The sequence below is a fragment of the Poecilia reticulata genome, linkage group LG15 (genome assembly GCF_000633615.1).
Source record: "Poecilia reticulata strain Guanapo linkage group LG15, Guppy_female_1.0+MT, whole genome shotgun sequence".
Classification (NCBI taxonomy): Eukaryota; Metazoa; Chordata; class Actinopteri; order Cyprinodontiformes; family Poeciliidae; genus Poecilia; species Poecilia reticulata.
The window spans coordinates 26,113,092-26,127,102 of record NC_024345.1 but is presented as its reverse complement, the minus strand read 5'-3'; the positions used below and the strand labels follow the sequence as shown (position 1 = coordinate 26,127,102).

At 41.5% G+C, this 14,011-nt stretch overlaps 1 protein-coding gene across 1 annotated transcript; it reads right to left on the bottom strand.

Moving 5' to 3' along the window:
- Positions 1-5,867: 5,867 nt before the first annotated feature.
- On the bottom strand, positions 5,868-13,719 carry npas4l (neuronal PAS domain protein 4 like). Its single transcript, XM_008430224.2, has 9 exons — positions 13,390-13,719; positions 11,572-11,735; positions 10,782-10,927; positions 10,599-10,698; positions 9,588-9,843; positions 9,090-9,199; positions 8,855-8,990; positions 7,567-8,771; positions 5,868-6,669 (listed from the first exon to the last, which is right to left on the bottom strand). Exons 1-9 carry the CDS (start codon positions 13,488-13,490, stop codon positions 6,641-6,643), a joined length of 2,247 nt encoding a protein of 748 aa, XP_008428446.1. The 5' UTR covers positions 13,491-13,719; the 3' UTR covers positions 5,868-6,640.
- Between the last annotated feature and the right edge of the window lie 292 nt (positions 13,720-14,011).

The window sequence follows — 14,011 nt, the reverse complement described above, 5'->3', positions numbered from 1 at the left end:
CTTATAGCTTCAGCAAGAGAATGAAATAATCTTGCATCAATGAATCGTACTGTACAACAGAAAGCTTTGTATATATTCACAAAAGATTCCTTAGCTTGTCAAGCACCAATTCCCAGCATGGGTTCGCCATTCTCCGTAAAAACACTCAAAAAATGGCAGGAAGATGAGCTCAGCGGTGGCTGAGAGAAGTTTTTCATGTTCCCTCAAAGGTTGAGAGTGAAAAAACTGGAAAGCGTGGACGCTCAATGTTTTTGTTTGGTTTCATCTCAGCGTCTTGCTTCACCCACGCAGTGACCCCCGCCAGGTCGGGTTTATTTTGCAGCGCTGTGAGGCCACGAGAGCTTTGTCTTGACGTCAGCACTAACCGAGGTTTCTCTCGTGTTCGATCCGAAGTGTCTCAGAGAGGGATAAGTCTCCGTAGTAGAGAGAGTTCATCTCCTGCTGCGTTAACTGTCACCGCACTTTGTCAGCTGTGTTTGATGTTATTCAGAAATGTTAATATGGGGGAAGCATGTACAGTAATCAGGGGGACAACCGTGAACCGTGCCAGTGACGTTTTCTTTACCTAACTGTAACTATGAGGTGCAAAATGTACAAATAAAAGTCTGACAAGATGAATCAAGAAACAAAAGAAGGCGTGGATCTTTCAAATTTGATATAAAATTCAAGACAAACATAATATAAATAAAGCCTTTTGGCATGTGTTGAGTGACAGGGGAGCTAATGCCATTCTTATTAAACTGTTTCTTTTTAAAACGAAATCCTTCAGTGCTACCATAGAAACAACAATATAATTTTATACTTCTGCCAGTCAGTCAGGTTGACTCCTTTTGCCCTTCAAGAATTGTTTTGAGCCTTTGATTCAATCTGAAAATTATATTTGGATATTTTAATAAACACCCTATTATATGATGTTACATTTTTGACAAGTTTACTGCTCTGAAACTTTTTAACAGTACTTACTGATGCTAATTTTATTGTATGCCTTGCTTGCTTTCCTTTTGAAAACCATTTTTTTCTTTTATTCCAATAATTGATGAATTAATTTACCTATTTTAAGGTCCTAATTACAACTCACATAATTAATCAACTTTCTGAATACATTTCCAATCCCCTGAGCGCTGCATTAGAAACACTCCTTCTTGTTTACTTGTGTTGACCCTCAGGGTTTTGCAGAATCGGAGCGATAAACATGTTAATGATGCGTGCCCCATATACGTGTTTGGTATGTATGCATGGCGCATACCTAAAGAACCACCAGCAGCTGCCTCCATTTTCAGGACTTCCTTTAAATACCCACATCAGCGAGAGTCTGGGAAATCTAACTGGATCCTGCAGAGAACAACACACAAGCATGAGCACTAATTCTTTGAATGCTGGAGGGCGAGTGTGTGGAAGTAAACAAACAATACACTCGGAGATGTTCTCTCGCTAAAACCCAGGACTGTTGTCTCTGCACAACAAAGAAGTTAAGCGTAAACCCATGAAACCCTGCTTGGGATTGTTGTAATGCACAATACAACATCTTGGCATCCATTCTTGACTCGGTGCGCAATAATTTCTCCTAACAAAAGATAACATGTTTATGAAGTCTTTCCACTGTGGGGATGCTTACATCTCCTGGGAGGACAGGTGCTTTGCCGTAAGTGCTCCCAACGAGAGAACGGCATCAAAATAAATCAAACATTCATATGCAAGAAGGCTGCTCTGAAAGGCTGCCATTTGCATTCTCCTCCCTGGATGGCTGGCCTTTCTCTCGTGAATATCATCTGGATGTGTTGAGGCTTGTGTCTTGGATCCAGTGCTGAATCAGAGCTGTGCTTTCAGGCAAAGCAACTGGAGGAGCAGGCTGCAGTCTATTTTGGGGGCTTTTTGTTTAACCCAATTACAGTGTCAGAGCGTGCTGACTGAACCACCACCATAAGGTGATGTGTCTCCCTTGAAAACTGGAGCAGCAGGGATGCTGTGCACATGGAAACGTGACACAAGCAGAGCGATAGCAGGCTGTTTTCAAGCAGAGACCGGGAGAAGGCAGCTCACACACTGTGGAGGATTCTCTCATACAACACGAGGAATCAGACGCAAGGTTGGGGTTAACATGCAAACGCTGCTCGGGGTCACCCTTCCTGTGACCTTGACTGCTATCAGACTGTGAAGCAGTTTCCATCTGCCAAACAATCCCAGAGCGCAGGAGACAAATCACATCCTTAGCTGGATGGGTTTCATCCACGCATTCATCTATCTGAAAATAAATGCACACCCTAAGATAAGCTTTCAGAGGAGGCTTCATGCCAGGCTGCGGCAACAATGAAAGCATAAAGGCGCTAAATAAACGAAGCTGCAGCGGCGCCACCTGAGGCTCTGTTGTATGAAATCAAGCAGTTTCAATTTGGAGTCTCCCTTTTTTTCTTCTTTGCGAGTAAATGAGGTAATCATTTGTAAGGAGGTCGCTGGTGAGGGCGAGATATGAAAAACGTGCTGCTTGTGGAGGGAAGAAAGGAAGAAAACAGGGTTCCTGCAGGGTCCTAAACAACCTTAAATTTAGTCAGCCCAGTTTTAGGCCCGGGCCTAAAAACCATTAACCGGACCTGGACTGCAGCTACAGTCAGTGCTTCATGAGTCTTCCCATACAGAAGTATTCAGGACTGTCACATTCGTTGTGTTAAGTCATTCCTGAACTGGAAACCAGCAGTGGGGAAAAAAGGATCAGAGATGCTGATTTCATTTACCTGCAACACTTGGCACCTTCTCACACTGCCAAAACTATCCATACCTTGTTCAATGACAGTGTTATCATTGTGCATGATTAGCCACCTGGCCTAAACCCCACGGAGAGTATCTGGACTGTTGCAAAGAGAAAGATGAAAGACACCGGGCTGATATTATAGAAACCTGAGCTTCCTTTATACCTCGGCTACGCTTATCTGATGCAGCTATTCATGCAAAAGGAGTGCAGGCTAAGTAAAGACTGTGTATACTGCACAGTACAATGCACATAAAGATTCTTGAATAGCTGGAAGCTAATATCTGATATTCACAGATACAAAGATGTGTAACATGTCACTATGTGTAATGCTAACGGAGCAATATAATACAGGTTGAACTGCAAAAACACTAAATCTTACTAACTATTTTTGGCTTAGTTTCTAGTGAAAACATCACAAAACACTTGAAATAAGACAAAACTAACCTGTAATTAATGTTTCAGCAAGACATGAGAGTTTGTTTTAAGTTAATAATTATTTAATATTAATGGAAAAATCCTATTTCCATTGGCACATTATTTCACTTATAACGCGTGAAATGTCTTGTTATAAGTAAAATAATCTGCTGATGGGACTAGAATTTTATTATCAATATAAAATAATTATTGACTTAAAACAAGCTCCTATATCTTGTTAAAAATTCATATGGAAGTTAGTTTTGTCTTATTTTAAATGTGTAAAGATATTTGCACTAGAAACTAAGAAAAAATATTTGGTAAGATTTTATTTTTTTGCATTGTGAATTGAATTACTGAATAAAAAAGTTTAGTTTTTTATGTAAATATTGCAATCCTTTTTTACAAATCAATCCTAGAAAGTCATAAATTTAGTCTACTAAAAGTTGCTTAAACCCTGGAAAGAATCTCACTTGTGAGCTTTTCAGTCTGAGTTGCGCTGATGCACTTTTCCCCTCAGCATCCGCCCTCCAGTCATCCACCTCAGAAAGCGTTTTAGGAGCTACTGAAGTAGGGCAGATGACAGCTTTTCCTCTGTTTCTCTTTTGTCAGCTGTGCAACCTCAACACCACTCTCAGATCCCAGATATGAATCACAGCAGCACCCAAACGCTTTTCATTTTCTCATGCGTCTCCTCTCTTGTGAGGTGCTGGGTTGTTACCACAATCTCACATCAGCCCACGTTAACATAAGCGAGATAAGAGGCCCTCATATGTAACTGAGTGATCCATTAATCCATGTCAGCCTGCGGTTTCTGATATGCGGTGTAATTATAGTCATGTAAAGACAGCCTTAACTCTGTTAAGGAAGGCTGAACTGAGGGTCAATTCAGCAAAAAAGGTGACCTTTTTTGTTTTTCGCTTGGTTTGGACACAACCTCAGTGAAACTGTGCCTGTGGGAAATCATTATTGTTGCAGGTAACGCTGACAGAAGCAGGAAGACCGAAGCACAGCAGATGTGGGAACTTGTTAGGAACTTTATATGCCATTGTACCCTTCAAGAGACATCATTTCTAATTAGGTCTCCATGGATAACTATAGGCATCTGGACTCCTTCCTATGAATGGACACACACACACACACACAGAATGCGCTTCATTTCAGCCTCGTTTGAATTATGTTATTGTCATGTAGTGTCTGACCTAGAGCCAGTTGGAGCTATAGCGCCATCTGGTGGTTGTTTTAACCTTCAGCACGTCTCCTGCAACGAGGCTTTTTGCTCTTCATTCATACATATGAACCAGGTGTTCCTGTGGTGCTGCATGTCATTGCAGCCTGCAGCAATCTATCACTCGCCTCAGCGTTCAGTCGGGTCACTAATCTAAATATTCATCCATGCACGCATTGATTTTTTTCCAGATGTGGTCAACCTTGGATTGATCTCTCTGTGAACAGTTTATGTGACCAGCTAGAGGATGTAAAAATCTATCCGAGGCGGAGGAGCCATACCAATCCGATCCTGACTATCCAGAGAAAGCATTCTGGGTTTCCTCACAGTCTCAAAGAAGAGTAAAATTTGATTTTTCTGGGACTGGGTAATTATGGAAGAAGAATTCCATTATCTAAATATTGCCTCCTTAATTCTCTCATTCGTTTCCTTAATTTATGGTCAGAAAAAACGAAGATGGAGCTACTTCGTGACAGTGAACAAAAACGTTTGGAGGCATCAGGTTGTGGTTTTGTAACCCAAGAATACAGTACAAACTATTATGCATGTTGACAGTAGCATCATTTTGTGTTCCCGTTTTGCTCATTATGCAACGTGAATGAGTATAATGAAGAATTAATATTCAAACTTCATATCAGCCACTTCATTATTAGCATTAAACCTTTGCATGGCCCTGACTTATCCAATCGAAATAAACATTTACTGCTGCCAAGTCTGCTAAAATCATCGATCAAATGCCCAGCCAGAATTGCCAGAAACTTGCCAGTGAAAAAAAATAGTTTGGTTGAGATGCAGCTTCCTAAGAGACATTCATTCAAATATTATTCTGTGTATCGTGTGTGTATATTTGAGCCTGCATGGAGTTGAGAAAATCCACTATAAATTCAAGCTTGTGCACTCAATACTTGTTTTTGAAAATTATTGAAGTTATCTCATCAGTTAACCCTGAAATTGTTCTTTGAATAACCTATTAAAAGACAGTTCATGCTAATGATGAGTGTAAAAAGAAAAACTATTCGTGTAAATCCAAAGATCTCGGATAATTTCTCCTCAGCTTTTGTTTTGCTGCTTCGTTGTTTTTTTGACAAACCCACCAGCATAAAACTGAACATTGGTAAAAGTTACAAACTCGTTGGCGAACTTACTGCAGACTTGAGCAGCTAGGGAGAGACAACATGTGCTGCTCCCACAGGAATCAGCAGAGACCAAAGGAAGGTTTAAAGCAGGATGAACATTTTTACATGACTCACAGTGAACACTTTTATTGTTTTCTTGTTAATTGTGTGTACGTCGGGATTTCTTAGCCACAAAAGCTCTACCAACTGAAGTTTTTTTGTGAAAATAACATATTGGTTTTACTCTTGCTAAAATTCCTATTGGATTAGCACCGTTGTGTTTAAGTTAAATGCTACATTTCATCATGTTTTACAAGAATTATTGATTACATTTCATGAAAACGATAGAGAGAAAAACTATCAATGTGTTTTCCATGTGATTTATTTACATCTCTGAACAGAAAAACGTACAGGGATCCAGTACCATGGAAAAAAAAAGAAATATACATAGAATAAGCATTGAACTGTCGATAAATAGAAGAAGGTAAAACAGAATAAATACAAACTTGGAATGTGTCGAGCTTTTCCACTGAGGTAGAAGCTGCATTTACAATCATTACATCTGTCCTGCTGCTGCTGGTTTACCTGCATCCCTGACAGCATGAAAACATTGAGTCACTTTTGCATCAAATCGGCAAACATCGGTCTAACAAACTACATCTTTATGACCAGTTTTAAGGCACCTGGAAAGTAGCAATAGCTGGTTCTTTACTAAAAGTGATGATTAATGTGTTAAAGCTTATCCTGGTTAAATCAAGGTTTCTATCTCCTCTGTTATGAAATTCTTCGGTCGGTGACTTTGATAAAGTGCTCAATAGTAAACTGTGGTCACTTAGTATTAAATGAAAAATATACCTCGATTTCAGTGTGTAACTCCTGTCAGAGGTATTATTAAAGTACCTTTACTTTTTTCTAAGAATGAAAGACATCAGCAAAACATAAAACACACCCCACAGCAGTGCGTGGAGGAGTTACGACAGAGCTGACAGAACAGGACAATTCATCTCGGCTTATTTTGGTAAAGCAAACAGCATCTAAGCGCTGACGTCCATTTTTCTCTCTCTTTGAGTCCGTCGTAGGAGGGTTGCCCTGACAATATGTCATACGGGTGTTAGCACAGTAAGTCACAGACTTATTTTAGTACAAGTTCTCCTCAGCAAGTCCATCTGCAGGGAGACAAAAGGTACAGAGTGGATATTAGTTCTGTACATACATAGCTGATATTTACCCTCTTACAGATCTATTTTTTGCTTTGTTTTGTCGCACCTAGATGTTTCATATCATCTGAATTTTAATGTCAGACATTGGTAAACATCACATGATAATTTTGTTTGTTATGATAAAATCTAAATCAGGGAGGCTTTATGTGAAAAAGAATTGATTTGGTTCAGTTTCACTGCTGGATCTGTACAATCAAGAAGTAATTTAAACTGACAATATAACGTAGGCCTGGTGTGGAAAATGTTACTGAAAATGGAGAAAACATGGAAAAGTGGTGAACCAGGAATTGTTGGTCTGTCAAAATTATTTCTGGAACGCCTTAATGAGTTCAATGGAAACAATTTATTTGCATTAAAAAAAAAGTGTGATCAATAACCGGATGTTACTACAGGTGGAAAAGACGAAGAAGACGACAGGAAGTGGAAGGTGGACGATGTGTTTTTTAATGACTTATTGTGTGGACAAACTTATTCATGTTTGATTTTAATTGTGTTTCTTATTTAATGGGAACACAGCAGTTGCATAATTGTGTTGTTGTTTTTTTGACATTAGTGGAATATTGACAAAGTTTTGTCCACATTTGTAATTGAAACACAGCTACCAATTCTCAATACAGAGAAATAAAAATTTCTCCACAGTCATTTTTTTTTTTTGGTTTAAGTCGCAGCAATATTTACATGTACGGTCAGGTTGTTTTGGATCAATTTTTTTCCTTAATAAATTAAATCGTCACCTCAAAACGGTAATTTGAAAAACCTATTTTACCTGACAAAATGGAAATCTGTAAGGGGGTAAATATTTTTCTTCACAGCAAAAATAATGTATGCTTTAGGAAAGTTTACCTTGCTGGAGGCTCCTCTGCATGTAGTGGTTGAGTTGATGCAACTCAGTGTTTCTGCTTTGGTTTCCCAGCTGCACATTGAAGGGACACAAGGTGAAGCTGCCTGTGCTGACCGGCTCCCCTGAAACGAGGCCCTGCTGGTAGCTGCGGGAAACAACGTCAGGACTGGACGGACTACTTTTCCTAGAGACCACGTTCAGGTCTTTGAGGATGCTGTCCAGCGTGCGGTCATCATAGACCTGCTCCTGCTTTGGGAGAAGGGCTGAAGGAAGAGGTGAGCCTTGGAGCCAGTCAGCGTTGGCTGCCAGCGCCGCGTTTTGTAGAGGATTCAGGTCGCGGTGCAGGTTGAAGCTGCTGGCAAGAGAGGAGATCTGCTGGGCCAGGATGCTGATGGCCGCCTGCTCCCCCTCGTCATAGAGGTTCGGCTCTGCCGCTGCCGGAGACTGGGTGGGAGTCAGAATGCTGGAATGCATGAGAAGTTCTTGTTGGGGCACCTGATGAAGCTGAACCAGACTGCCCCCTTGTGGATCGTCCAGAAGGTTGAAGTCGTCCGGATGCAGGGACGCGCTCTCCCCTTGGCTCTCGCATGTTTCCGACACAAAGAAACAGTCGGGAACCAATCGAGCGTCGGCCGGACAAGCCTGGAAATCATAGTTTGGAGATGAAGATGAGGACGAGGAGGAGTGCGGGGAGCTGCCGGTGAACAGGTCAAAGTCTCTGTGTTCAAAGACTTGGTCAGCGGCTGTGAGTAAAGAGTCAGCAGGTGAATGGCGACAGGCGAGTCTCGTGTCCTGGTAGGAGTAGTAAGAGGGAGAGACGTCAGGAGAGGTTGGCAGCTGATCTTCACATGCATGAACATCCATCAGGAGGTCAGAGTTCAGCTCCTCCGGCTGCAGAGTGGAGCTGGACGAGGCTGGGCTGTAGGGAGGGGTGAACAGCGCGGGGCTCTCACCCAGGGGAACAGGAGAGCCGTTACCCTGGGAGGACGGGCAAAACACACAGTAAATGTCTTCCTCAGATTCCCTTCTTGTTGTGGTTCCAAGCTCCTCACTCTGGCTGCCACACATCCTCCGCCTTTTAAAACATTTAGTGCTGACGCTCCGACTCTGAGGCACCTCTGGAGCAAAGTAGAGGTAATTTGGCACAGACGGCGGCTTGAAGGCGGCGCTGCTGATTTTCTTCTGCAGAAATTTGGCCTCGGTTTCGCTGTGAGATTAAAAAAGATGTGTTAAGAGACTTTTAAAAGTGAAACACTGTCAGTTCGGGGTTGCCTCAGAGCCTCATCACACCTGATGATGTAGTTAGTGCAGCTGATGCTCTGGCACTCTGGGTCCTTGTTAGCTCGGATATAGATCCAGGTCCATGACAGATCTGTGCTCTGGAGCCTCAGGATCATCTCCACCTGGAATCCCTCTTCTGCCTGCACTGGAGAAAAAGGCAATTATGCTTATTATAAAGGAGAGAAACAAGTTATTCACCAATAAAAACCTGGCCGCTAGCTTTAGAAATATAGAAAATACTTACTTAAACTTTTATGAGAAGTTGCAGCCAGTGGCAGATCTTCAGGATGCAAGAGGCTGTACCATGATCGATTGATCATTTCCTCCCTTGAATACCCCAAATAGTATAAAACACTGAGAAAATAAAAATAAATAACAATCAGAAACCACAGACAGCGATCCCGGCCTAAAGATATGAAAATACAACAGGAAAATGTGACATAAATCCACTGTTTTGCCCAAATATGACCTACAAATGGCTTTTTCCACCACAGTTATTTATCTTTATGAATCTGTAAAAATTGATCCATAAACAACTCCATGTATTATTACTTCTGTAAACAATGCAATGCTGTGTGATCTCAACGTCAGGAGACGAAAACCGTTTGTATAATCTGACTGCGGTTGGGTTTACTTAGCTCCCTGACCATGTAAGAAAAAATTATATTTCAACAGAACAATCAGAAAAACGCATGAAGACCTGCTGTGCGAACGTAGCCTAAGCTGTGGAGTTTGCGTTCACCTGTCTGAGAGCTGAGTGAAGCCCATGTCCAGCCTGTGGGTGCTGCTGAAGCTGTGGCAGAAGTGAGAGTTGGCGCCGGTCAGGCGATTCACAGTGGGGGTGCAGAGGGCCACAAACAAAGGCTGGACGGTGGGGGCGGCTGCAGACGAGGGCTGAGGGAAGAACTGGAAGTTTCCTCTGACCAGCATGGAGCAGCAGCTTCCAAACTGGAGCTTAAAGGCTTTGGAGGCCAACATGCAACACACGAAGCTCCTCTCTGAGAAATATAAAGCAAAATGGAAATTTAGTCTTTATAGACGCTGAAACTTTGCAACCACAACAAAAGCACCCACACTTTACTTCTTTAGGTCGACCAGAGTTTCTAGGAACTTCCAATTAATAATCTATGAATTTCTGTTGCTTATGAATAAGACATTAAACAGAGGCCCATATTAGCCACAAGGCAGAACCAGAACTGGCATTTATCTTGTTGGAGTTGCAGGAAAGGTGAAGAAAATCTCCAACGCTCACTGCAGCACAGAGTGCAATCTTCAGGTCTCCATAACAACCATTAGACACTTCCTACATGCCAGGCAGAAAAAAAAGCATTTTCTGCTCAACAAAACTCTGTACTGAGATTTAATCTGGAATTTTGTTTCCATCAGAGGAGACTTGAGATTAAGCAGAAAAACACTCCAGGTGGGATGCTGTGTGCCTGACTCTCTTCCAAAGTCCCTGGGAAACTTACTGGAGTTTTATTTGAAATCTTGTCAAATAAGAAAATCTGATGACGATATAAACTGAAATTGGTCCATTTTTGGGTCTTCTGGATCTACAGCTACACGTCTTTTACTTCTAAATGGAATATTTTTCCACATACAAGAGTTTTATCATTTTTGTTGTGCATCTGGAGTATCTAAGACCAGCTTTATTTCAAAATGTGCAACCAAAATGTGGACAGTACAATCTGATTGCAGAAGAATTTGGTTTACTTTTAAGCTTAAAACTATAAATAAAGGAATGTATTGTTACCTGAAAATAAGTTGCTTTCCGTGTTGAGGTTGGAGCGAATAACATCCACATCAGATCGTTCCACCAAGTCATAGATTGTGTCTCCTTGTAGAACATCTACCTGGAAAAGCAACACAGGGTTACATTAACAGATCAAAGTTTATAAAGAAGCAAAACAACTAAACGTGAGGCTTCAACGCTCACCATGGACGGACCGAGGTATTCAGCCACATTTTCCGACACGTAAACCAGTCTGCCTTGAGCCGTGGTGACGAGGATGAACCCGTGCAGAGCGTCCAGGAAGGCCTCGTACTGCAGAGCGCTCTGGGACCGTTCCCCAGCCGGGAGCCCTGCAGGATGAAAGGACGAATTCAGCCTCTGTCTCTGCAGATTGTCACAGCTGCCATGTTCTTAATGTTGTTCATATAACACATTTAAACTGAGCATCATAATCCTCCCTGTAATGCAGAATGAATCTAGATTCGGTGTTGAAAAAAATATGCTGAAGTAAAAGTAGCACTATATCATTTCGAATAAAGTAATAGTAAAAAGTTATTAAAATTACGTCATCAACATATCTACATGCCAACATCTACATGTTGGCATGTAGATATGTGGAATTTTTTGGTAAGGCCAAAATAAGTGAAAATAATTCATATAAATAACAGAATTACAAAATAACAACATCCAGCAAAATAAACTTTTTTTTTTTTTTTTTTTTTACAAATTACTGTCTTTCATTAAAGTAATTATTAAACTTTATCAAAAACTGCAGTTGTGTGTCTGGTGATTTTTGTTGTTGTTAAAACAAGCTTGTTTTTCACTCAGTGGAGTTATTCACAAAGAGTATCAACACTCAAAAAACTCACTCAAGAAAAAGCAAAAAGTACAGCGTAGAAAAAATACTCATAGAAGCAAATTTTTTTTCCCCCCGCGGTTACTCAAATAAAAGTACTGGAGTAAATTTAACTTGCGATAAGTTTGCAGAACTCACCCTGGAAGAGGACAGATTTGCGGATGTAGGTGCAGATGGCGGCCATGGAGTGAAGGTACGACATGCGCTCCTGGTCCTCCTGGCTGATGGGGAGCAGAGAGCGCATATTCCTGATTTCATGGTTGATGTGGTCTCTCCGGGCTTTGGAGGCTCCTTTAGTGGACCTGTGGGAGACCATGATTGCTGGTGTGAGAGCTGTGACCTAAAAATCTACAAAATTCTCAAAAAAAAAACTAATCTGGTTCCATTCTGTTCACTTCAAAACAAAACACAGATTTGGCCTCGTCTGAGCTAAAGCCCACTTTGAATATGAAGAGTTCCTATGGAAACGGCTGACAGGAGAGGCTGAGTAGAGCGATGAGGGCTCTCCATGCACTTAGTCTGCATGATCAGAGTCTGTCTGGGTCCATCCTCACAGAGCCTTGGGTTTTTATAGCTGCCGGGGCTACGGGCGTGGGCGTCACGCACACAGGATAGGAGGGGCGGCCGAGCTCCTCGTTCTCCCTTCATTGCCTTATAAAGTGGGCGTCCTTGGAGCGGGAGCACCCCACGTCACACCACACAGAAAGTGCCACAAAAGGAGAGTGAGATCACTCTGTATCCAAGCATGAGCACAGTCAAACTCCTGATCAGATATTAATATTAAATTCAGTCAAGACGTGTTTATAAATAGGGCTCAGGAATTTAAAAAAAAAAGGGGATAAATTATTGGATGAGTTTTGAGAGCATCACTGAGGCTGAAGCACATTTTTCTCCACCTTGTGTCTCAACAGCCTATAAAACGTCATAACAATAAAATGCATTAATCCCAACCAGCAAACATACAGGAAAACTGGGAAGGTGTGCAAATGGAAATTTTAATTGCTCCAATTATGTCACTTCTTTTTATTTTTCTTTCATTTAGAAACCAGCTCAGACTGTGCAGAAGCCCTTCAAATCAAAACAAGAATTAAATGCACCTGGCTCACAAACTGGACGGCATCTGATTATAAAGAGACAATTTTCAATATGAAGAAAAGTCACAGAATTGCAAGACATCGGTGAAAAAAAAAGAGAGAATAATTACTCAGTTGCTAGATGACAAGAAGTAAGTTGGGTTTTTACAAACCATTCAATAAAAACTGTCAGTTTTGATTAAGTGACTACTTTAATGTTCTTTATTGAAATTTGGTACAAACAAACAACAAAATGAATTTATTAATTATTAAGCAGAAAATGTATTATGTAGTTTTCAAAAGCGTTTTTAAAAAAAAACAAAACAAAATTGAAAAGTGTGGCCTGCATATTTTCAACCCCCTTTTCTTTGATAGCACTAAATAAAACACAATTTAACACAGCTGACACTTGGAGCACTGTTAGGTTAAAAGACCTACTGACAGGTAAACACATTAATCAGAGAAGGCCCATGGTAACTCTGGAGGTGCAACAGAGACCCACAGCTCAGGTGGAAAAAATCTGTTGCAACTACTTGCTTCATAAATCTTTAGGAGTGGCAAGAAAAAAGCCACTGTTGGAAGAAACAGAATAAATCCAGCTTATATTGCCACAAAACATGCAGGGAGATGTAGCAAATGGGTGGAAGAAGGTTATATGAGAGCTGAACCAGCAATATAACATACTGTGGGGATGAAGTTGAAAAATAACTATATTTGTGATTGTAACACGGAAATATGTGATAAAAGTCACGGTTTGGTTAAATGATTCTGTTCCAGTAGAAAGAATCAACTACCACAACATTCAATTAACCTGTGATGTAACCTGTACCACCAGAGGCACACGCACCCCCGTTTGAGCACCGATCAGAGAAGAAGAACTGACCTGAACCTCCTGCAGGCGGAGCGGCGCTGGTCTCCGGGCTGATGGTGGGATGTGCACGGAGAGCTGACGGGACTTTTGCAGGCGTTGCACCAAAGAGCCATTGTGGCGATTAAGACCTGCGAGTGCAGCGCATCCAAGGTGTTTCCTCTTCCTTCGAAAGGAAAACCTTAACTTTTCATGCGGATGAAGGCAGACAGCTGTTTGAGGGTCAAACCCGCAGCCTCTTCGCATCTCAAGCCTCCGCGGTCTCTGGGTGATGAGTGCCAGCCACTTGCTGCCGCCCCTCCTTTTATAGCCCCCCTCTAACCAAACCCGACACCTCTCAGAGAAAACTCCGCGGGATAATCTCACTTGTTGTGACGCGATGACAGCCGACCGAAGCCAGATATATTTAGTTTAACGACTCCTAATAATAATAACCCGCCGGACTGGACGTGGGAGTCGGTTCTGCAGGGATGTGAAGCGTCATTATGAAAGAAGACAAAAAAACTGTTGATTCTTAAAATGCTTAACATCTCCAAACAATAAGCGGCCCCTGATAGTTTTAAATATTAATCTATGAAGGCTTTTCTCTGTGACGTTCTCCTCTAAGGAGCTTTATTTAGGTCCAAACACTCAACCG

What these genes read in the sequence shown, in the direction of transcription:
- npas4l (XM_008430224.2), bottom strand. Translation starts at nt 13,490, where the DNA reads ATGGCTCTTTGGTGCAACGCCTGCAAAAGTCCCGTCAGCTCTCCGTGC. An exon ending in TCCGCCTGCAGGAGGTTCAG is followed by an intron (nt 11,736 to 13,389) that starts GTCAGTTCTTCT and finishes GGTCTCCCACAG; the next exon opens with GTCCACTAAAGGAGCCTCCA. An exon ending in AATACCTCGGTCCGTCCATG is followed by an intron (nt 10,699 to 10,781) that starts GTGAGCGTTGAA and finishes TTGCTTTTCCAG; the next exon opens with GTAGATGTTCTACAAGGAGA.